This window comes from Carica papaya, chromosome 7 (genome assembly GCF_054855325.1).
Source record: "Carica papaya isolate Zhongbai chromosome 7, ASM5485532v1, whole genome shotgun sequence".
Taxonomy (NCBI): Eukaryota; Viridiplantae; Streptophyta; class Magnoliopsida; order Brassicales; family Caricaceae; genus Carica; species Carica papaya.
Genome location: NC_142315.1, coordinates 21,703,305 through 21,727,928, shown reverse-complemented (window position 1 = coordinate 21,727,928; position 24,624 = coordinate 21,703,305). Strand labels below are relative to the sequence as shown.

General features: G+C 35.4%; 2 protein-coding genes across 2 annotated transcripts; one reads left to right on the top strand and one right to left on the bottom strand.

Moving 5' to 3' along the window:
* The first annotated feature begins 12,156 nt into the window (after positions 1 to 12,156).
* PLSP1 (plastidic type i signal peptidase 1) lies at positions 12,157 to 20,754 on the top strand. The gene is made up of 8 exons (XM_088207142.1): positions 12,157 to 13,691; positions 15,028 to 15,939; positions 16,545 to 17,402; positions 18,334 to 18,594; positions 19,078 to 19,215; positions 19,819 to 19,905; positions 20,056 to 20,123; positions 20,211 to 20,754. Exons 1-8 carry the CDS (start codon positions 13,629 to 13,631, stop codon positions 20,353 to 20,355), a joined length of 2,532 nt encoding a protein of 843 aa, XP_088063268.1. The 5' UTR covers positions 12,157 to 13,628; the 3' UTR covers positions 20,356 to 20,754.
* Positions 20,755 to 20,842: 88 nt separating this feature from the next.
* LOC110818535 (uncharacterized) lies at positions 20,843 to 22,512 on the bottom strand. The gene is made up of 3 exons (XM_022047441.2): positions 21,850 to 22,512; positions 21,470 to 21,655; positions 20,843 to 21,359 (listed from the first exon to the last, which is right to left on the bottom strand). Exons 1-3 carry the CDS (start codon positions 22,318 to 22,320, stop codon positions 21,081 to 21,083), a joined length of 936 nt encoding a protein of 311 aa, XP_021903133.2. The 5' UTR covers positions 22,321 to 22,512; the 3' UTR covers positions 20,843 to 21,080.
* Between the last annotated feature and the right edge of the window lie 2,112 nt (positions 22,513 to 24,624).

Here is a 24,624-nt window from a genome sequence, read left to right as displayed (position 1 = left end):
TTTATAATTAGCACCTGCAGGGGCTGTGTGCGTGAGTGTGAGTAGATATCTGTAATATGGTTCTGCAGGTTGTATGGTTGTTTGGTGACACTTTTTGCATGATTTATACATGAATTTGCTTGGGTATGTTCCTAGTGTTATTTAGCCAACCTTGGTGGGTAATTGTTGGCGGATATTAGAGGCATAAATGCGTGGTGACTGTTGATAGTGTTATGTTCTTCAGAAAGGCAGGGATTGGTGAGACAGATGAGGAATTTTGAGGGAGTAGAGGTGGACTGTGGAAGTAGGGGTTAAAGAGGCAAATTGGGTGTTTTGAAGCTAGAGTTCATATTAGGCGCCGGGGGGGGGGGGGGGGGGGGGTGGTACTTGATAGGGCTTGCATATGCTCATTACGTGTTATTTTTATATTTGGTAAAATAGGACACTAAACATTCAACGGAGGCGCTTAAAGAGTAGAGAAGGCGCAATACTTGAGACACTAGATTTATCTTGAACCACATATATTTTGTAGTTAGATTGACTATGTATGATGAAAAATAAAATAGTGATAGTGGTGTTTTGTGATTTTCATTTGTCGAAACTCACTAAGAAAATTTTCAGAAATGAGGAAATATAAGACATTTTTAAAATACTCATTGAATTGATTCTATAAAGAGTATTTTTTTTTTTTGAAATAGATGTACAAGGTATGTTAAAGCTCTTGGGTTTACTCGGAGCATTACAATATCAACCGTCATTTTCAAATAAATTTTTTTATACACTCTTCTTTTTAGACAAATTGTATTTTGTTCAATTACACAAATTATTTTATTTATAAAATTGAACATTGTTTTGTACCAAATTATATATTTTACACTTATAATTTATTTCATAAAAATTAGCATAAAATACAAGAATATGATAATTAATAGCACAAAATACAACCAAAATGAAAGATATGGCTGACAATACATAAATATATTAACTTTTCTTTTTCGTTTCTTAATGACCAATTATTTAGTTTTAAGTGTTTTCAATTAAAACTCGATATATCTTAAATATTCATTATGAAATTATCAAAATCTTTGCAGAAATTTTAAGAAAATTAATAGAAATAGGTAATATAATATTGACAAAACAAATTTATATTTTTGTACGAAAAATAATTTCGTACTAGGTATGTAGATGTATGTTACATCTTACAAAAAGTAATAGAAAATTAGATACAGACCCTTAGTTTTAATCTGATGTAGACAATTAAATTGAATTCTGAGTATAAAACTCTTTTTGAGGTATGATTCACCTGTTTATTATTTTCAGTTGAGAATATTTAGTTGTCTTACTTATAGTCATGTAAGATATGGTAATATTGAGTCGATAATAAAAAAATACCTATTTTTAAGATTTGCATATAAAGTTAAAGGTTACATATTGTGGTATAATGATCCAAAATATTTAGAATTAATTATCTATAGAAATGTGATGTTTAATGAATCTACTTTACTAGACAGTTCGGAGAAAAAAAAATCGTACGAAAATTATATCATAGAACTGAGAGGAGATGTGAGGGTTGGCACTAAATAATATAGGAGATGGAATGGAAGAGAAGTTATGAGTTTAAATGAGATGCTTAAGGGTACTCATGGGGCGAGTGGAAAAGAAAATCATCGTTCCCGTCGAATTTGTGACTAGATGACTCAACAAATGATGGGGAACGAAAGAACATGATCTTTCAAGAATGAAAATGGAGGGTCATTGAGATTGTTGTCATGGGCTGATTGGGAGACAATTTGGAGAGATGGTGAGTTTGGCCCTAGATCATGGTGGTTGCGGTGATGGAAGAGATCGTCTTCTGTTTTGTCGGGATTCATAAACGAATAAATTATGATGAATTTTAATTTTAATTTTAATGTTTATAATTATGATAAATTACAAAACAAAGTTGCGATGATAATTGTGGTGTGACAGATAAAGAGAAAGGAGAAGGCAATGGAATTTTTATTTTAAAAATTAATGTAAAAAATATATATTCCGTGTGTGCTACGTGGCATCTATGTTGAATATATTTTTTTTATCACGATTTTGTCATATATTCCAAGAGTTGATGGCTAATAAAGAGGCATTATGCTCAAGATGGATACATTAAATATTTAAAAATATCAAACCATCGCATAGTTGTTCAAACAAAAAAAAAATTTAAAAAGACTCATAATATATTTTTGTTAAATATACTAATTGTAACAGAATTATTTATAATATATTATCGTAATTCAACATATAATTTTATATGCAATCAAGATTTATTATCTTTTAATATAACTTGCATATGCTATTAATATAACATCTCCAGTCCGGAATTTAGGCTTGGGATGGTATAATTTAAATTTTTAAAAATAATAAAAAGATTAATTTTAATTATTTTTGAAATATTTAAATTTTGAATATATTTGAAAACAATTTCAAAAGGAATGAGCCAAATTGAAAATAAGGGAGAACTCATTTGAAAAGAAATTTAGAAAGGAGGGGTAAATTCGTAAAAAAGAAAAAACTGGCCAAGTGGATGCCCAATCAGCAGCATGACGAGTCGCCGCACGCCATGTGGCAGACACGTTGACACAGACTCCACACAAGAAGCCACGTTGGCGATCTACGTGTCTGACCTATTGAATGGATCAGGACCACTCCAGCATGTGCGAACGTCCGAGATTAATTTCCCAAATAGGCTCCATTAAATGGCTCGCGTGTCTCTAATTGGACGGCCCATATTAGTTCTCCAAATAAATGCGATCGGACAGTTATCGTCCCGCCACGTGGACTTGCACGAACAACTCATATTAAAAGATGAGAGGTATTTAAACCTCCTTCCGGCCTGTTCCCAAACGCTAGCCGCCGGGTCGACTAGAGAGGAAGACAAGCAGGGGGTACCGGAGGGAGCTCAGACGCCGGAGAGCGACGGTGACATCGTGCTGGAAGTCGAACTAACGTTAGTAAGCACCATTTTCTTCCTTTTCTTTATATAATCTCACCATAGATCCACCTGAGAGCATCGTAAGTCGAGGAGGAGAGATGCGCCCTGCGATTAGAAGCAGAACCTGATTTCGGTAAGCTGTTTGCCTTTCCTTGCTCTTTTTTTTTTCTGTAGGCACTAATAACACATTGTTTCGTTGTTTAGCGAAGAAAGGAGAGAGAAGGAGAGGAGATCGGTGAAAGCTGAGGGCGGGGATCGCTGCAATTGGTGGTTTCGAGGAGCTGTGCCGGCGACAATCGGTTTGGGGTAAGGATGTCGGAACCCTTCTCTTTGTAACGGTTGACCGAAGTTCAACAACAAAAATAAATAAATAAAAATAAAAATAAATAAATAAATAAAAATTAATAATAATAATAATAATAATAATAAAATGAAATAAAAGAAAATAAAATTAATACAATAATAAATATAATAATAATGAATAAATAGATATTTATTATAATGATAAATATATACATATTAATAATAATAGATGTAATAGTGATGATAATGGTAACATGGTAGGAATAGAAATAAAATAAAGTTATGTGCATGCATGGGGATAAACACACTTGGCGGAACAAAAATCTACTGTGTCACTAAATTTAATCTCTAAGGTTATTGATGGAGCTAACAAAGCTCTTATTGTTATCCTGATTTATCCCGTCATTTTCTTAATTTAATTTACATGTATTTTTAATGTATACACTTGCCTTATTTTCATCTGTTTGTTTGTTTTGTTTCACATAATATGATTTTATTATAATATTCTACATAATATATTTCGTCCGAATCAACCTCACTTTATTTCTTCCACCTTACCTTGCCTTATTTGAATCTGAGTTAATTTACTTTATCTCGTTGTCTTGTATTTTAAGATATTTCATTTTACGGGCAACGCATTTTAGCACTAATATTCGTGTTCATGCATGCATTGTAATCAAAGGAGGTTTAGGCTTGTCTTGGGAATATGCAAATTGTAGGATAGGTTTTTAAATAGGAATAAAATTTGGCAATGAGGTAAATAAAATTGTCACCGGATATCAGAAGGGGGAGTATATAGGGTGATCCTTATCGTGGTTACAATCCTTAGTTGTACGAGGCTGGAAAATCTCATATCGGACGGAGTTGGGGAGATTGTGAATGGCTCCCATACCGGACGGGGTATGGGGACGACCGATACAAGCGACATTTATATCGGACAGGGTATGGAATGACTGGCTCTGGTGCCGCCTATTATCGGACGGAGTATGGGAACGACTAATAGTTGTGAAAGAAATTTAAGTATCCACGAGTAGGAGGAACCTTATAGGGTCCATAAATATCTGTGGACGAAATAATACTAGAGAATGAGTAAGAGAGTGATTAACAAATTAATGGCATTTCATCATACTCATAAACATTTCTAAATATTGTGCATGGAAGTTGTCTAACAAAAAAGTATGTGATAAATTATTTTTCACAAAAGAAAAGGGTGCAACCGCACCAATATGGTTTGTAATAAAAAGTAAGTGCTCCATCGACCGTTTTATGTTTTCTACAACTATTTGGTTACTGTTTCAGCATTCTTGTTAAGCTAGTGTTGCTCACCCCCTTCTTATTACTATTTCAGATCAGGACGATCAAAACTTGAATCCTAAACAACAAGAAACTAGTTAAAGGATTGCCTCTTTCACTTCGTCAGTCTCAAGTATAAATTAATCATATTTTTTTTTCTTTTATACTTCTCTATTTAAGTTTTCAAGGATATTTTCGTAATCCTATTGGGCATTTTAAATAAATTGTGTAAGGAATATAAACCTAAAATCTAATTACTTCCGTTAAATTATAAATTTCAGTATTGCTTCTTTCATTATATCGAAGTTATATCCTTGAAACCCTAAGTAGAGGTTCGGGTTTTTATAGTTAGTATCAGAGTCGCGTTCTTCAGAACTATTTCTTGCACATAGGGTTAGAGTAATTTAATGCAACCTGAATCTCAAACTATAATTCTGAAATGTAGGTAAAAGAACATCAAGAGATGAAGACCCCGTTAAATAGAGCAGTCCGAGAAGGATCACTTTAAAGGATGTTGATAAGCTCTTTGAGATGCTTGAGAGACTCATCTACACCCAGCAGACTAGGGAGAAGATAAGGGAGTTGTCTGATCCCCCTCCACCATTGCCCTAGTATGAGTCATCCCCATACCAAGAGGATCCAGTACCCCCACCGTTACAGCTCAACTCCTCCGCAGTACCATCCAGCACCATTGCAGTACAATCTGATGCCTCCACCATACAACCTGGTGTCACTATAAGGCCACCCGGTCCCTCCCTAGCATAATCCAATTCCCCTTCAGCAGGACTCAGCTACGCCCATGATGGACCCGAGCTACATCAGGAGGTATAAGAGACTTAATTCATCTACTTTCACAGGGGTATCCGCTTTTAAAGAAGCAGAGTATTGGTTAGTAAAGATAGAAAAAGCTTTCGTGACCTTAAAGTGGTTCTTGAACAAAAAGTTGTCTTTATTACTTACATGCTCGTAGGTGAGGCAAGGCGTTAGTGGCAACTTAAGCGAGCTACTTTACCCACTCCTGGGAATAGTTTTTGACAGCCTTCAACACTAAGTATCTTCCAGAATGCCTTCGACATATGAAGAAAATAGAGTTTGCACTCCAGGGAGATTTGTCAGTATCAGAATATACTCGAAAATTCTTAGAGTTAGACTGATATTCCCCTGAGAGCATGATAGATGAAGGCAGAAAGGCAAGAAGGTTTGAATGAGGTATTCATCCTGATATCAGACAACAGTTGTATATCTTCGAGCTTAACACTTATTCAACGGTCTTGGCCAAGACACAGTTGATTAAGAGAAACCTTTGCATTTTTTCCCTAATAGTGGGCAACTCCAGGCCCCTGGTTCCACATCATACGCTAACACTTACTGCATTGAACCAACATAACAAAAGACCAAGGCCCACAACTCAGGCTCCTCCCAAACCCCGATAGCAGGACGCAATAAGATTTGTCATCACTATGGCAAGGATCATAGAGATCGACTTTGCTATCGCCTTAACAATACCTGCCACATATGCGGAAGTGCCTAGCACTACACGAAAGAGTGTCTGTAAAATCAGAATCAGACCAGACCTATAGTCTAGGCAGAGTCTACACACTCATCCAACAGGGTGCTGAGGCCAACCCGAATGTGATACAAGATAGTATGTTATTTACAACCACCTTGCACATGTATTGATTGATATTGGTGCTTCACATTCTTTTATTTCACATGCTTTTGGTGAAAATTTAAATGCGTTATTTGAAAGTCTTAATTCTGTATTGTTTGTGTCTACACTTGGAAATGGGACACTACTGGAGAATGTTATGTACAAAACTTACTAGTCCATCAGGGAATATGTCTGAAAAGTTTCGGACAATTGGGATATTTTGAATGTAAATCTCTTCCTTTGATTTGTCTAACGTGAAAAAAATAGTTAAGTTAAAGGCATTCAATAAACAATACAATCACCATGTGATAATAATTTCTAATATTTCATTAATTAGTGAAAGACTTTTTGTTAGGAATGTTGAATATAAGCTTTTTGTGATAATAGTCCACAGTAGTGTAATTTGTTGCTAACCAATTCATCCACATAATTAAATCAAAATCCTCTGTGTCAAGTGCTATTAGATCTACGCTCAATTCCCTATCTACTATCAAGATATCCCTATTGTTTGAAACTTTCCAGACATATTCCCTGATGAACTACTAGGACTGCCAGTAGATCGAGAAGTTGAATTCACCATAGATCTTCAGCCTGGTACCCAACCTATCTCTATTGTCCCATACCAAATGAGTTGTATCAAAATGAAAGAACTGAGAAAACAGATCAAAGAGTTACACGATAACAGGTTCATTTGACACAACATATCCCTTAGGGTGCAAGAGTCATGTTCATAAAAAAAAATGATGGGTCTCTGAGATTTTATATAGACTACAAAGAATTGAACATAGTCACAATCAAGAACAAGTACCCAATTTTTAAGATTATGATCTTTTTGATTGGCTACAAGGTACTCAATTTTTTTCCAAGATTGACCTGCGTTCAAGATACCATCAGGTGAAGATCAAGGCAGAATACATTCCTAAGACGACCTTCAAGACCCGATGTGGGCATTATGAGTTCCTTGTTATGTCTTTCGGATTGACTAATGTACTTATAATTTTTATGAATTTGATGAATATGATCTTCAGGTCGTTCTTGGATTAGTTTGTCATAGTTTTCATTGATGATATCCTCGTTTACTCTAAGAGCAAAAAAGAATACGCTCAATATCTGACTCAAGTCTTACAGCTTCTTAGAGAAAAAAAACTATATACAAAGTTGAGTAGGTGTGAATTTTGGCTTGAGTAGACTTCCTTCATAGAACATATACTATCAAAAGATGGAGTGCCAGTAAATCCCGACAAAATTGATGCAGTAATGGGTTGGAAGCAGTTGTCCTCGATCAAGAAAATTAAAAGATTCTTGGGTATGATAGGTTATTACCGCAAGTTTGTAGAAAGATTCTCAACTATAGTTGTCCCCTGACACAACTTACGAAGAAAAATGTCAAGTTCGAGTGGAATGAAGAATGTGAAAAGAGCTTTACAGAACTTAAGGAACGACTGACTACCACACTAGTATTAGCTCTACTGAATGGAACAGGTGGATATACAGTATACAATGACGCGTCTTACCAAGGACTGAGTTGTGTTTTGATGCAGCACGAGAAAGTCATACCTTATGGTTTCAGGCAGTTGAAAGTTCATGAAGAGAATTACTCCACCCACGACTTGGAGGTTGTCGCTATTATCCACGCCTTAAAGATCTGTTGTTATTACTTGTATGAAGAAACATTTGAAATCTATACGGACCATAAAAGCCTAAAATATATATTCACCCATAAGGATCTCAACATACATCAGAAGCGTTGAATAGAACTCCTTAAGGATTATGATTGTAAGATCTTGTGCCTTTCGGGAAAGGATAATGTGGTAGCCGATGCCTTCAGCAGGAAGAATGTGGATATGTTAGCTCACATAATGGTCTCTGAGTGCAGGATGATAAAGGCCACACAACAGATACGACTCTAAGACTTGAAAAGAGCTACATGTCTAGCTCAATCTAACATGAGTTAATCTAGAGAATAAGATAGGCTTAACTGGCCAATTTCACTCTAGTAGCTTTTATAAAGGACACAAAACTGGGTTTGAATTCAAAGTTCTGAGTCTCTCGGCTCCTTAAGTTTTAGGATAAGTTGTGTATTCCTAGTGATAGTGAGTTAAAGAGAGATATTATGACAGAGTCTCACAGTTCGAAGTTCACCATGCACCTGGGAAGTACCAAGATGTACCAAAGCATACCGCCTCAATTCTGGTGGAGCGGGATGAAAAGAAAAATTGTTGATTTCGTCTTCAAATTCCTTATATGGTAATAGGTCAAAGCAGGATGGACCTTATAATAGGTCAAGGTGGGCTACTTCAGTCGCTGTCAATCCCGAAATTAAAATGAGAACATATTACCATGGACTTTATAACATGATTGCCTAAAGCATGTTCAGGACAAGATGCAATTTGGGTAATTGTTGATTGACTCACTAAGTCCTCCCATTTTCTGATTATCAGAATAACAAATCCCCTGGAGAAACTAATTATAATCTATATTAAATAGTCAGACTACATAGAGTTTCAGTTATAGTGGTATCATATAGGAATCCCAGGTTCACCTCTAGGTTTTAAACAAGCCTTCAATAAGTAATGAGAACAAAATTGTCTCTTAGTATAACATTTCACCCTTAAATAGATGGACAATCAGAATGAACTATTTGCACACTAGAGAATATGCTCAAAGCTTGTGTTCTAGATTTTGGATGACACTGGGATGACCAACTACTCCTGGTAGAGTTTGTCTACAATAACAGTTATCAGATAAGTATTGGTACGGCTCCGTATATGGCATTGCTATAGATCACCGATTTATTGGAAAAAAGTGGCTGACAGGAAATTGATTAGCCTAGATCTGGTGGATGAGACCACAGTAAAGATTGCTAAAATCGAAAAAAAAAATTTAAACTGACTAGAGTAGGTAGAAAAGTTATGCAGACACCCGAAAGAGAGATTTAGAATTTGAGAAATGCGATTAAGTATTCCTTAAGCTCACCCTTTTTAAGGACATCACTAGGTTTGGAAAGAGAAAAAATTTGAATTCCCAGTTCATATTTGAAATTTGAGACGGAATTGGGATATCCACTTACAGACTAGTATTGCCTCCAGAACTATTCAGAGTCTATAACGTCTTCCATGTGTTAATGCTACGCAAGTATAACCCTGACCCCTCACTCGTTTTGTCTTACAACCCACTTCCACTTCTAGAGAATTTATCATATGAGAAGGTACCATTTAATATTTTGGACCATAAGAGTAAAGTGCTTTGCAATAGAGAATTTCCTTTTATCAAAGTTCTATTAGTAAAATCACTCGCATGATGAGGCCACCTGAGAGTTAGAATCAGACTTCAAGATAAGTATCCTTAATTGTTTGACTAGGAGGCAACAATTTGAGGGACTAAATTTTCTTGGGGGGGGAGGGAAGGGGAGAGTTATAACATCCCAAGCCCAAAATTTAGACTCAGAATAATGTAATTTAAAAATTTAAAAATAATAAAAAGGGTTAATTTTAATTATTTTTGAAATATTTATATTTTGGATACATATGAAAATAATTTCAAAAGAAAAGAGTCAAACTGGAAATAAGGGAGGAGCCATTTGAAAAAAAATTCAATAAAAGGGGGTCAATCCGTAAATAAAAAAAAACGGGCCACGAGGATACCCAGTCAATAGCACGATGAGTCGCCGCACGCTGTGTGGCGGACACGCTAACACAGACTCCATGCAGGAAGCCACGCTGATGATCCATGTGCCTGGCTGATCGAATGACTCAGGGCCACTCCAGCGTGCGCAAATGATTGAGATTAATTCTTCGAATAGGCTAGATCAAACGGCTCTCGTGTCTCCAATCGGACAGCCCATATAAGTTTTTCAAATAAGTGCGATTGGGCAGTTATCGTCGCACCACGTGGACCCGCACAAACGACCCAGATTAAAAGACGAGAGGTATTTAAACCTCCTTTCAGTCGGTTCTCAAACCCTAGCCACAGGTCGACCAGAGAAGAAGACAAGTATGGGGTGTTGGAGGAAGCTCATATGCTGGAGAGCGACAGTGCCACTTTGCCAGAAGTTGAACTAACGCCGGTAAGCACCATTTTCTTTCTTTTCTTCATTTCCTATCGTTTTCTTTATATAATATCACTGTAGATCCACCCGAGAGCACTATAAGCTGAGGAGGAGAGATGCGCGTTGTGAGTAAAAGCCGGACCCGATTGCAGTAAGTCGTATGTCTTCCCTTACTCTTTTACCTTCCATAGGCACTAATAACACGTAATTTCGTTATTTAGCGAAGAAAGGAGAGAGAAGGAGAGGAGATCAATGAAAGCCGAGGGCGGGAATCGCCGCAACCAGTGGTTTCAAGGAGCCACGTCGCCGCCAACCGATTTGGGGTAAGGATGCAGGAACCCTTCTATCTGTAACGGTTGATCGAAGGTCAACAACAAAAAAAAAATAAAAAAATAAAAAAAATAAAAATTAGTAGTAATGATAATAATAATAAAATAAAATAAATAAAAGAAGTAAAATTAATACGATAATAAATATAATAATAATGAATAAATAGATATTTATTATAATGATAAATATATACATATTAATAATAATAGATGTAATAGTGATGATAATGGTAGCATATTAGAAATAGAAATAAAATAAGTTGATGTGCATGCATGAAGATAAACACATTTGGCAGAACAAAAATCTAATTGTGTCTCTAAATTTAATCTTTAAGGTTGTCGATAGAGCTAACAAAGTAATTATTAGATTTAATGTTTAATTTAAATTAACTATTAGAATATAAATCTCTTAAAATATGAATGAGAAATACAGTACATATGACCGTATAAAAATTTAAATGAATAATGTTATAATTTCAAATAAATTTAGTGTTTAGTTTAAATTGATTATTTCTCTACCTTTTTTCCTGGGCTTATGATAGTAACTAATCAATAATTATTATAATTTTAATACTTTGTATATAAAATTTAAACTACCAACTTGGTTAATAAAATCCACAATCAAATTAATAAATCAACAAATCAATGCATCAATAGATTTATTATTTTTTAAGAGGTATGCCGAATGTAAATAAGAAATTGCATTTTCAAGATTAATCTCATAAATGTTTTTATTTACTATAATAAACTCTTCTTAAAAGTAAGAAAAAGTTTTAATTTTAAGCCATTATAAATTTTTTTAAATAATATTTAATTAAATAATCTATATATTTATTATTTTTAAAAAAATTTATGAGTTTGAATTGATTTATATTTTTCTATGTGTTTTCATTAAAAAAAAAATTAGATTATGATATGTTTGTATATGTACATAATAGTAAAGTATATTTTATTTAAAAAATTCTTATAAATGAGTAAATTTGTAAAACTCTAATTAATGAAGAATAAAAAATATTTTATATTATAGTTCATAAATTATGAGTTACTACATGACCAGGTTTTCATAGATGTTATCAAGAATATGTTTAGAGCTTACTGACTGCAATAGAGAGATTATTCTCAAAATGTAATATTATCTCTGCAGAATCAACATGAAAGTTCCAAGAAACTGTTTAAGAAAAATCTACGATAATTTAAGTACAAGTAAAAAAAAAAAAAAATTATAAATGGAGAAAAAGAAAATTCTACGATATATACATCCAGAAAATCTCGTACCTAATTTAGACCTTGAGAAGTAAGGCGTCGTGGCAGGAGTTCTTCCTCCAAATAATCTGTAAATAAAATTGGTACCAGCCATTTAGCAGCCTCAGAAATTTATCCAAAATCTATTTCTGATAATATTTGTGGATAAGAATCTCCAGCGTGTCCCGCAACACAAACCCAATTACACCGGTTTACTACGATACAAAAAATCCTACTTCCACTTCACCATTGGCTGCGTGCACAGCTCTCTACTCAAACCATGGAACTCCTCATTTCTCTTCTTTCTTCCCAAACTGCCTAACCCTGCAGGTAACCATCATTTTTTTTAAATTTTTTTCCGGAGTAGCTCAATGTGAAAAACTATGGTTGATTTTTAGCTATGGCTTACTTCACTTTGCGTTTTAATCTTCTGGGTTGCTTTTGATCTTGATCAGTGTGGTTGGAATTGAATAATCCATCTGGGATTTGGAACACAAACATGAAACAATTCAAGTTTTTGTTTGCTGTTCTTGTGGGTCAATGTTTGATTGCTGAAAAAATGTGGCCTTGGTTTGTTGTTGTTCTTTCCAGATTGTTTCTGTCAGCGGATTACCCGTAATCATATTTTTCTTGATCGTTCGTTTCTCAGGGTAGAATTGGAGCTTTGAAATTAGAGTTCGAAATTCTGTTGCATGAAAATTTGGAATTATCACTGTTAAAACACATATGGTACCTTGAACTCTTGTTGTTTGACCTTCAGCCTTTAAAGCATATTTTGATCATTTCTGGAATCTAGCATCAGGGTGACATCTCTTTATTGAATTCAGTCCGATTTCTGACAGCATTTTCAGTTCATTGATTGCTTATATGGGCATTGGGCATTGGTATTTCAAGCAAATGGTTGTTGCCTAAGCTTAGTGTTTATTTAAAATATTTTCTATGGAAATATTTGGAGCTTTACTTGTGAAATTCATTTGGATATTTGGAAATAGACTAGTATAAGAGCATTAATCTGTCACAAAACGATGAAAATTGAGTTCTAAACAATTTCAGCTGCAATTGAGACATATTTTAAATTTCAATTTCGATGGTATAATATGAAATTTCTTATCTCGGTTCCTTTTATGAATGATCTTCACTTTATTAAATTCCACAAACAAACTTCATTTGATCCAAGTATAGCCTTAGTCTATAGGGCATCCAAGTTGCATGGCAAGTAAGTTGCTCAGAAACGTGGCACTGATTTCCAATATTCATGGGAAAGCTTTTATTTCTTCTTCTTTGTTGGTGTATTCTAAAAAGCATTAAACTATGCAAATCTAGGCTGTGAAGGATCAAGTTTCAAAGGCATTATAAGAATGTCAAATAGTGTTAAGATCAAAGCATTAGAGTGATAAAAGATTCTTTAGTGCTGCGCGGAAAAGGTAATGAATTTTAATGTTCACTTTCCTGAATAACACTACGGACTTTATAGGCTTCAAGAGGCAGAGACTCTTTTCACATTCTTTATTGATTTTTCTGAATGAAGTTAAGAAACTTATCTACTTACTAGTGGCTTTGTTTGGGTGATGTTTCCTTTCTGGTGAGATATCTTCTTCATAAACTAACTGGTTTTCTGGTTTGTTCCTCCCTGAATCTGTCTAGTATACAATTCTTTGAAACAGAGGACTGAGAGAGAGGTGGAAGGCAAGTTTGGCAGCCAATGTCTATGGAAAAGTAGCTCGATTTTGAGTCCACTTAAGGACTGGTGCAGTGAGGTAGAAATAATCAGGGAAAGAATTCAAGGACTTTTCTGTCACGCCCAGTATAATCATCATGGGTAAGCACCAAGAGGGAACAATCATGAGAAAGAAGTCAGTTAAAGCAACAGTACTAATGGTAAGGTTACTTGTTTATTTATTTGATGTTAACTTTTACTTTTTATAAATAGCTATTTGCATTCAAACTGAAATAAGCTTCCTTCAAGCTATCAAGTTAATCCTTCTACTACAAATTTGGTCCAGGTCCATAAAAGTGTCAATTATGTGATATGAAAGTACGTTGACTTTTACAGAGAATTTTCTCAGTGATTCCCCGAATCTAATGCTTCTATCATACACGTGAAATTTTAAAATTCATGTCTCTGTCCTTTCTTATCAGAAGAACAACACAAAATTCAAGCTAAGCTGAACTTTTGAATAACATCAGAGAATTTCTGTTGCTTTAGTAACAATCCAATGTTTTATCACTAATTACTATTATTATACAAGGAAGGTAGAATTTGTTCAGTTTGCTTAACCCATGTATTGTCTGGTTGAAAAACTAAGGTATCCATGCCCATAGTTCCAATGAGCTTTAACTTTCTAGTAAGTAATTGCTGAGTGGAAATTTATAAGCTGGATTAATAAAAAGGTTTCTTAGCTTATGTATCAATAATAATATCAGCCTAATGAACAAACGAAAGCTGTCGATTAGAATCGTATCCAGAGGAAAGGGAATGCTTTAAATCGAACTGCTGTGACAAGTGAAATGAAATATCTTAGTAGGAAAATAAAGAAATCTAACATGAAAAAAAAAAAAAAAGAACAGGCATATGAATAAATATCACTGTAAATCAACATTTGCAAACTTCAGAAATCTTCTGAGAAAAGTAGATTCCAAGATTTTCTTACAAGCTATGGGATGCATACTAAAAGCAAGAGAGTGGTCATATGTGGAGAATTCATAACATGATTGGAAATATGAGTTTGTAATATATGATAAGCATTGTTGTCTTCATGCAGCTAAGTGAGTAAGTTTGCACTTTTGATTCTCTTGATCACACTTTAGCTATCTCCATCTCCTTCAATTCCAAGTTTAAGAAGTGAAATGTCAAGTTGTCTATTGCTGTTTTCCAGTTTCTTTCAAATCACTACATGTCTGCTAACTGATGGGCTAAATTATCTTAACTTAGGAAGTGGACCTGGCAATGGTACTGATTTATGGTTCGGATTCTTTGCAATATTACTGATTACTTTGTTTAACCTGTGTAACCACTTCCCTTTAAATTGAAACCATGTTCATGGCAGTTGAAGTGAGCTTAGAACGGATAAAAGTTTCTACAAAAAGAATATGCACCCATTTGTCCTTCATTAGTTTATAAAATGATTTCTTTTAGTTCTGAATCACCAAAATTTTCGTTTGTTATGTCTAGATGATAGCAAGTCTTAAATAACAATAACTTTATGATTAATAGGAACCATGTCTGCATGAGAAAGGCCCATTACTTTCAAATCAGAGATCTGTGGATCCGAAAAGTCAGTCTAGCTGCCTTGCTTGTTTGGGCAATAGTGGTTGCCGGACTGTTCGTTCAAGAACAAGATTGATGAATGTTTTAGTAGAGAGGCGAAAACCTCAGGAAGCTCAGTCAATATTCAGTAGTTTAATAGAAGAAGGACACAGGCCCACATTGATAACTTACACGACTCTTGTAGCTGCCTTGACGCAGCAGAAACGTTTCAAGTCAATTCTTTCTCTTATCTCCAAGGTGGAAGAGAATGGTATGAAGCCTGATTCAATACTCTTCAACGCTATCATTAATGCATTCTGTGAATCTGGAAAAGTTGATGAAGCCATGAAAATCTTTCACAGAATGAAAGAAAGAGGATGCAAGCCAACAACTAGCACTTTCAACACCCTTATTAAAGGATATGGAAATGTTGGGAAGGCTGAAGAATCTTTGAAATTGGTTGAGTTAATGTTGCAGGATGGAAGTGTGCAGCCAAATGATAGGACATACAATATTCTTGTTAGAGCCTGGTGTAAAAAGAATAACATAGAAGAAGCATGGAAAGTGGTTTATAAGATGGAATCATCTGGTGTGCAACCTGATGTTGTCACATACAATACATTGGCAAGGGCCTATACTCATAATGGGGAAACTTACAGAGCTGAAGAAATGGTATTTAGGATGAAGAATAATATAGTGGAGCCTAATGAGAGAACCTGTGGCATAATTGTGAATGGGTACTGTGAAGAAGGAAATATGGCAGAGGCATTGAGGTTTGTGCACAGAATGAAGGAACTTGGGGTTCATCCAAATCTTTTTGTTTTCAACTCTCTTATCAAAGGATTTCTTGACGTTACAGATACCAAAGGTGTTGATGAGGTATGTTTCAAAGTAAACATTCATTTTATTAAACATGTAAACAAACTATGAGTTTCATGCAGGTAGAACTATGAGTTTCATGCTCTGATCACATGCAAGACACTGACATTAATGCTAGATATGTTACCACTTCTGGCTACTTAAGAAACACAGATCTTTGAAGTTTTTCACTACTTAAACTATTATCTTAGTTTACATTTGGAACAAGTAACATGAAATTTATTTGCAATTCATATTTAACTAGGAGAAGGTGTGAATTTCCCTGAGACAAAAAAAAAAAGAATATAATGGAATTTTACGTGATATTAGTAAAATGCATTTCAAATTTCATTAATTTTGGAAGAATTTGGAATCTATATTGTTTAAATTTCATGCAAACTAAATTGCTATCATTTTAGGTAGAACTCTCATCATCTTTTAGTTATATGTGTGGAGATTTTGAAATGAATTCTATACAAATTTTGGATTTATTCCAAATATAGCCTTAGTTCTATCAGACCAAGTTATAGAAAAAGTTGGTTTGTGTTTGGTTTTAACTTCTGATCTGGCAACTGGTTATTTTCGTTTTGGAAATGTTTACTTATATTACATATAATTTTTGACAGGCACTGACATTAATGGAGGAATCTGGGGTAAGACCAGATGTTGTAACATTTAGCACAATCATGAATGCATGGAGTTCAGCAGGGCTTATGGACAAATGTGAGGAGATCTTCAATGACATGTTGAATGCCGGAATAGAACCTGATGCCCATGCTTTTAGCATTCTGGCTAAAGGCTATGTTCGAGCAGGAGAGCCACAGAAGGCTGAGTCACTGCTGATTTCCATGAGCAAATCTGGCGTGCAGCCAAATGTTGTCATCTTCACTACCATCATGAGCGGGTGGTGCAGTGTGGGAGAAATGAGCAAGGCAATGCGTGTATATAAAAGAATGTGTGAAATTGGGATTTCCCCTAACTTGACAACTTATGAGACCCTGATGTGGGGATTTGGAGAAGCAAAACAGCCAATGAAAGCTGAAGAACTTCTCCAAATTATGAAAGAGAAGGGTGTGTTCCCAGCAAAGAGCACTATCCATCTTGTTGCAGATGCATGGCAGGCTATTGGTCTAGTGGGTGAAGCCAAGAGAATCCTTAACAGTTCAGACAAGGACCCAGAAGTCTCAACAAGTAACAGAAAGAATGGTGCACTAGCTGAAAGCTTGGAGAAGCAGAGTCTGAAATCTTATCAAAAGCTTTTGAAGATACCTCAGGTTGTCACAACTGACCAAAGCGGGTCAGCATCTACTCGAATAAGAAGCCAAACGATAGTAAAATCTGTCAAACTTTCTGCTGAAAGTTTGTTGCCTACAAGTAAATCAATGTCTCTTAAGCTTAGAGGAAAGTTTCAAGTGCAGCAGCCACTCACTTTTTGCGGGAAACAAATTGGTGTATGCCAGCAGTTTGTAAATTCATATAGGGTAGTGTTCATATACTGAGGAAGAAATCATAGATGACAACACCAAAGGCATGAGGGTGGATTTAATTTATAGGGTCCTGAGAATTGGGAAATGTCAAATACCAATTGATTATTTCTATTTGTTTGTCAAAGCTGTAAAGATACTGAAATTTCTGTATTTAAAGGCTTACGATATATTTTTGATCTCATAAGTCAGTTTGCATATTTTGCATATGGTTCTATATATTGAAGATTTTGATCTTACAGGCTATAGAAAAAGCTTGTTTTCTATCAAATTTTCAATGAATATCTTATCCAATCTCTAAACCTATTGCTCCTCTTACACTGGTGGCTGGATTTATCAGAAACTTTCACGGTTCATTTTACTTAAATTTCTAAAAGGCAAGTATTTTAAGAGCATAAAAGCATAAGTTTTTCTTCTTTTTGTTTATTTAAAGAAGAAAAAAAAAAACTTCAAGAAAAAAGAACAAAATCCAAAAGCCTGTTCTTCTTTGGGTCCACAATCTCTGTTACTTATCTAACAAAATAGCCAAATTGCATAACTGGTAGATGAAGCAAAGGCAGTTAACTGGACACAGACAATCTCCACTCTCCATTCCCATTCAATTTTGGTACCGGATTGTAGACTAGTGCAGCTTCAAGCGCTGATGGCTTTATCTCTCCACCTTCCATCTCCGCTAACCCTGCAAAACCCCATTTCTAATCCAGTCACAGCTCTTAGAAACCTCGATTTCACGCCTAATTATTTCTTCAAGCCTCCCAAAGTCCGTAACCTCCACCTAGTTGCTAAATCATTCTATTGGACGCACACCCGCTTGGGGTTCCTCTCCGAAAACACTAATATACTCGTATTGAGCTTCCACAGCTCCAGACACTTGAACCTTAGAAATCAAATTCAAAGGTTCAGTTGTTATGGGGTTAAAGACTCAGGCGAGGAAACGAAGGCGGCGGCAGGCTTTGGTGATGGTGATGATGGTGGAGGCGGTGGAGGGGGAGATGGGGATGACGGACAGGTGGAAAAGAAAACTGGGCCATTGCCGGAATGGTTGAATTTCACTCCAGATGATGCAAAGACGGTGCTGGCTGCAGTGGTCATATCATTTGCCTTTCGGGCTTTCGTGGCTGAGCCTAGGTACATTCCGTCATTGTCAATGTATCCGACTTTTGATGTTGGAGATAGAATTGTTGCAGAGAAGGTAATGCATTAGGATTATACTATTTCAGTTATTAGTTCTCTCTTAGTAGACTTTTTGACAGATCAATCCCTCTACTGGGAAACATGAAAAGTCCATGTTTATTGCTTGAAATGAAAGTAGCAATATAGTATAAATCTTACTTCTCATATTTTAGGTTTTCTTTTGGTTCAGTTCTCATTCAATTTCTATAAATTCTCACATTCATATTGATATGCATAATTAAAACATGTATTTTCTGGTGTTTCAAGGTTGAATTGACACCACTAGAGAATTTTAGGTAAGGTGGTTCAAGATAGGGCTGAATTCACACTGGAATTCATGGTGGGATGGTGGAAACTTAGAATGCAAAGATTTGTGTTCTAACAATGAATAATAAGACTAATATGCAAATTGTAATTAGGAATTGAACCAAATGTAACATTAGGTTTTTCGAATATGCTTTATTTGGCATAATAAGATGGATGTTGGTTTATGAATTTTCAGGTTACATATTATTTCCGGAAGCCATGTGCTAATGATGTAGTAATTTTTAAAAGTCCACCAGTTCTTCAGGAAGTAGGATACACCGATGATGATGTTTTCATCAAACGGATCGTTGCCAAGGAAGGTGATATTGTTGAGGTGAGAGATGATATCATGTAAACATTATATTTCCTAGTCTTTCCATAACTCATTACCTTTTACATCTCTCTTCCAAGAACTATCAGCCTGAATTTCTTCTAATGTGGCACTTCTGACTAATATTGCCATACATTTAGCATGTTGTGGTTTATAATAATGGCAACTTGGAAATGAGATGGCAAAGCAGACCACCTTTCTTTTGACTCAGAGAGTACATTTGTTCCCTTTCCATGTTTGGATAACTATGTATATATCTTGCGATACTTCAGAAGTTATTGTGCCTTTTAAACGTGCTTTCCGAGTACTTTCAACCCTCGGATATCTGTTGATTCTGAAAGTTGCTTCTCTTCAAGCATGAAAACATAATAAGAGCATTATCATCTGTTAAAAGAAACACATGTTTGCATCTGGTTATCCATTTGAAACTCACTCTTCCGTTCTAGATTTCGGATCTGATTTTGGTTCATATATTGAAGAAAGAAACATGAGAAAGCATCTAGGCAAGAAAAGTCCCAATATAAATGCCGCATGTGACCCAGGAAATCTATATTGCTTGAATCTTCTCTTTTATTATATCTGGTTACAATGATTGACGGCCTGTAGGTTCATGAAGGGAAGCTTATTGTTAATGGGGCTGTAAGAAATGAAAGCTTCATCCTTGAACCACCATCTTATGAGATGACACCTATTGTGAGTATCATCCCATTCTTTGAAATTATTATGGATTATTTTGTCCTTCTTTTCCATTCCCATGAACCCTGGGCCAAGAAAAAACAAGTTGATTCTCAGCAATCATGTGTTCTTTAAAATTGCTGATTCTAGTTCTTATTCATGCTGCAGCGTGTACCAGAGAATTCAGTCTTTGTGATGGGTGATAACCGAAATAATAGCTATGATTCACATGTATGGTAAGATAATATTCTTTTTTTTTTTTATTTCCATTGTTCTCTCCTTAGCTCTTGTTGATTCTTTGGCGTCTTGTTTTTTTGTTTCAGGGGCCCCCTTCCTGCAAAAAACATCATAGGAAGATCTGTGTTCCGCTATTGGCCACCTAACAGAGTAGGTGGTACAACCCTTGAGACTGGCTGCGTGGTTGACAAGCAAGTGACTGTTTCACCATCCAGTTCTTCATCTCAATAATCACCCAATCCATTGATTTTTATCCAACTAATAGGAGTTTTAAGTAGGGGTAAAGGGAGGCCTTTCACCATCTTTGCTTCTTTTCACTGTTCACATTTTTGAGCCTTCAATTTTGCCCCTTCTGCTTTTCATTGTTTAGCTAGAATGGCCATTCTTATACAAGCGCGCTCTTTTCAGGCTGCTTTTGTGTCAATTTCATTGATTATGAGTGTATGCTTGCCCTTCCTTTGATTAGAAACAATTGTTTTCCTGTTTTTATTAAATCCCATTTCCTCCTTGCTTCTTCAAGCAAAATTTACATGTAAATGAGTTTCTGAGACTGAAATATTATGTCACTGGAATTGTGTAAGCCAGGAACTGCAAATCTCTTATACCAGTTCAATCTGGGTTACCTGAAAACTCGATCTTCTATTCTATTTTGTTTCTTTGATGTAACTTGCCATTTTTTTCCCACCAAAAGCAAACATAGAAAACAGACTCTTGATACTTCCTTAAAGTAGGTTTTTTCAGATATTTGTTTCGGAGATTTGAGTTTTATTACTAGTTTGGTGACAATGCCTCATAAGGCACAGAGGTTTTGTTTTCTGAGTACAAACCCAAGACAATACTTGACAAGAAAGAAATATGCAAAGCAAACGAATATTACCTCTCTCCCCTGAATCACAATTACCAATACCGGAAGGAAAAAACTTTTTGCCACTACAAAGTCCTAGCAATGAAAAGTCTCACTCATGTGTGCATGAATTCTGTTTAAGCTTGATGGATCTGCTGCTAACTGAGTTCATGACCAGAGAACATGTAACGTGCCTTTTATGGCTGGATTTTACCAACTTCCCCACCACATTTCCCCGTGAGCGGACTTCCAAAACCAACTTCATTGGAACTCTACCACTGTAATCTGCCTCAGCCAAGCTTGCTCCAGCTCCATATAGAGGCACCATATCTCCTGTCACCTCTACTGTCACCGTCCTATGGCTTTTTCTTGGTTGAAAATATTTCTTCACCTGAAATTATACAGTTATATGTCGAATTCATAAGGTAAAAAATTTAGACTAATCTACAGATCATTGTGTCTCCGGAGCAAGCGTTTTTTTTTTTTTTTTGTTAAAACTACCTGACCAGTTGCGATGACAATTTCGGAGTACATGAGATTGACGGGCGCGGAGCTGACATGAATGCCAAAGAATGAAGCAGGGTTGTGGATAGTCATTTCGATTGAAGTGTTCATAGTCAACATTTTTGTGGGAACTCCTGTTGCATCTGAACCTTCCCCCAAGTAAAAATTATGTGCAGTAACATTCTGCAGTAAAAACTAGAAAATCTAAACGTACAATCATGGGAAAAACCAGACCATTGGGTTCTATCAATTTTATACATGCAAGACACAAATTATACTTGAATTTTACATATCAAATGATTAAAATCTAAAAATACGAGAAATAGAAAATAAAAGGAAAAAAAAAGAAGACAAGAACTTGGAAGATGATGCAGTACCTGGACTGTAACATGAACGTTGTAACGTCTACTAGCGCCCCAAAGAAGGAGACAGAACAAGGAGAAAATGGCGACGAACCCCATCAACCCAAGAAATATCTGCCATCTTCTCGACACTCTCTGATCCCTGTACAGCTGATAGTAATCTTCCTCATCGATCACGTGGCACTGCTGCCACCCTTTCTCGATCCGCTTCCTTCCCTTCCGTCCCGAATACGACGCCCACCTGAAACCGCTGCTGCCGGAAATGCGGCTGGCCGAGGAAGCTCTGGAATGGCGGCCGTAGGAAGGGTGCGACGGGGACTCCACGGGGCTGTTGTAGCTCGGTGTAGCCTGCGCCGTCGTCGTCGTCGACGACGACTTATCGAGGTCGTCGTGGGAGTCTCTCGACGGACTCTGCACGTAGTACTCGACGCGTTTTGGGGAGCCCTCCAAGGAGGTGAAATCGGAATCTGACGTTGCGTGCATCATCTTGATAGTATGGCTTCTCTAATTTCTTGTATCAAATAAAACTGATCTCCGTCAATTTAAGGTTTATGCAAAAACTGCGAGAGTGATGAGTTTCAGAATGAGAGAGAGTGAAAGGAAGTTCTGAGGTTGTTTGGTTGAACATGTGTTGGTGAGTAGCTTGTGCCCCTGTCTTCCGTTCTAGTGTTATATATATGGTTTCTTCCGTTGGAACACTTGTCGCTCTGCCCGGGTTTGACGGGTTTTACAGAGGGGAAGTTAGTTAGATGAAAGGAGCCAGGCAATAGCTACGACGTCGTTTTGGAACTTATCTAAATTATTTATAAGCGGAAGGTTTTCGCATGCTGAATCTCTTGATCAAGTACAAATCATGTTATATTAGCCTTTCAAGTACAGCTGCCAAATGGGTGTAGATTTAGAATTTCCATCTTTACAAAGTATAGATAAGATTATTTCTAAAATAAATAAAATTCTTATGACATTTTTTTTTGTTAAAAAAAATTATTTTTGATTTACTTGTGAATTGGTAAAATTTGAGATTAAAAAAAATAATAATAAATTATATATCTATACAAATATAGTCGAAGCAAAGTTTCCAAGTATTTTTTTACGTATATGAATCCATTCTTTAACACATCATCCACAGTATTGTCATCCTTTTCTTCCAGATCCCACACAAGTAAAGAGTAGAAAATTGTTGAGAGTAGCTTCTTCTTCTTCTTCTTAATTAAACTCATTATATTTGGAGGTAAGTAGTGATTATTGTTATGCATATAAAATTTACACAGTTTGGCATGATTTTTTTTTTTTTTTTTTTTTTTAATACCAGATTTAAGGATATATAATATTTTAGTGGATTAGTGTATACCAAAAGTCAATTCCATCAACAAACAAGTAAAATGAGCACTTAATATAATATTTACCGCTGTAGTTGTCAAAACTGTAGAGAAACCAAAGCTAAGAGAAAATCATAAAGAGAGAAAAGAAAAAAGCCTGCTTATATTTTGATAAACAAATAATACACTGTTCCAAAGACTTTTACACAAGAAGGGGCACGTGGTATTCTATTTATAATTAAAAACTCAATTAATTATTATGCAGAATATTAAGTTAGGTAATGATCATTAACTAACTTAATACTTCTATTTGAGATTAACTATGAATATCAAATATAGACATCTTGAACAACGACTAATAAGTCTTCTATACATGAAAGCATCTTATAATAACTCCTCATCCTCTGCAGGTAAAAAACTTTTGTGATCAATTAGAACATCGAGTTTTAAAGCCAATAACCCTATTTTTTCAAGCAATTACAATATATTTGAAGAGAAACACTTGAATGAATCTACAAGGAGTAACAACTAAGTAAAAAATTTAACCAAATAAATATGATAAAATCTACCCCAGGATGCTCAAAAACAATCACACAAAGACATCAAAATTTTTAACGTGAAAAACTCATTCAATATGAAGAATAAAAAACCACAAGACTTCTCCTAGTCCAAGTAAAAGAGCTCCACTATAAAAATTAGTATTTACAGCAACTAGAAACTATCAAAATAATCCTCAAGTAAAGTCTCAACAATAAATCAACTAAAAAACAAGAGATAAATAAGGAATAGAGAAATATCACCAAAAATAGCTACTGTTCATGTAAAACGAATGAGTTTTGATTGTTTAAATCTGATCTCCACCGTTCAGATCAAAGAACAACTTATCTAAAAAATGCTCACTCAATTTCAGCCTCATCAGACCACAAATGAACATCTGAGCGCTTGGAGAAAATCAAATTGATCAGTGCAAGGAAGAAAAACGTGAACAATAACTTCAAACTGAAAATACCAGAAATTCAACCGTCCAAAATTGATCTCCACTGTAAAAAATGAAGAAAAATGAGTCTTCTAAATACCCACCAAATTTCAGCCTAATCAGAATAAAGATGATAATTTAATCGTGGGAAGAACCGAAATATATTGGATGTAATTTTTCCAACAAAAATTCCCTTTTTGTTATCTTTCTTTGTGGTGGATAAAAACTTATTTTTCTACTGCTCCTTAGGGTTAAAGTGGTATACTATAAAAATTCTAATAGCCCTACTTAGCCAAAAAATAAGTGAGCTAAAAACGATTTAGGTTTTTCCACATAGAAGAGAACCCAAAACCCAATAATTCTCCCTCTTCCCGACTATGTAGAGGAGTTCGCCAAACCGGCAACCATTCGATATGCTTTAGATTTCATTTTTGGTAAAGTCTTTATGCACATATCAGAACTAATGTCATCAGTATGTATCTTCTCAAGTTCAAA

Coding starts and splice junctions, on each gene's coding strand:
- LOC110818535 (XM_022047441.2), bottom strand. CDS start 22,320: ATGATGCACGCAACGTCAGATTCCGATTTCACCTCCTTGGAGGGCTCC. Junction 21,656..21,849: donor ACGTTCATGTTACAGTCCAG/GTACTGCATCAT, acceptor TTTTTACTGCAG/AATGTTACTGCACATAATTT. Junction 21,360..21,469: donor TTGTCATCGCAACTGGTCAG/GTAGTTTTAACA, acceptor GTATAATTTCAG/GTGAAGAAATATTTTCAACC.
- PLSP1 (XM_088207142.1), top strand. CDS start 13,629: ATGGGTAAGCACCAAGAGGGAACAATCATGAGAAAGAAGTCAGTTAAA. Junction 17,403..18,333: donor TTGTAAATTCATATAGGGTA/GTGTTCATATAC, acceptor GACTCAGGCGAG/GAAACGAAGGCGGCGGCAGG. Junction 18,595..19,077: donor ATAGAATTGTTGCAGAGAAG/GTAATGCATTAG, acceptor ATGAATTTTCAG/GTTACATATTATTTCCGGAA.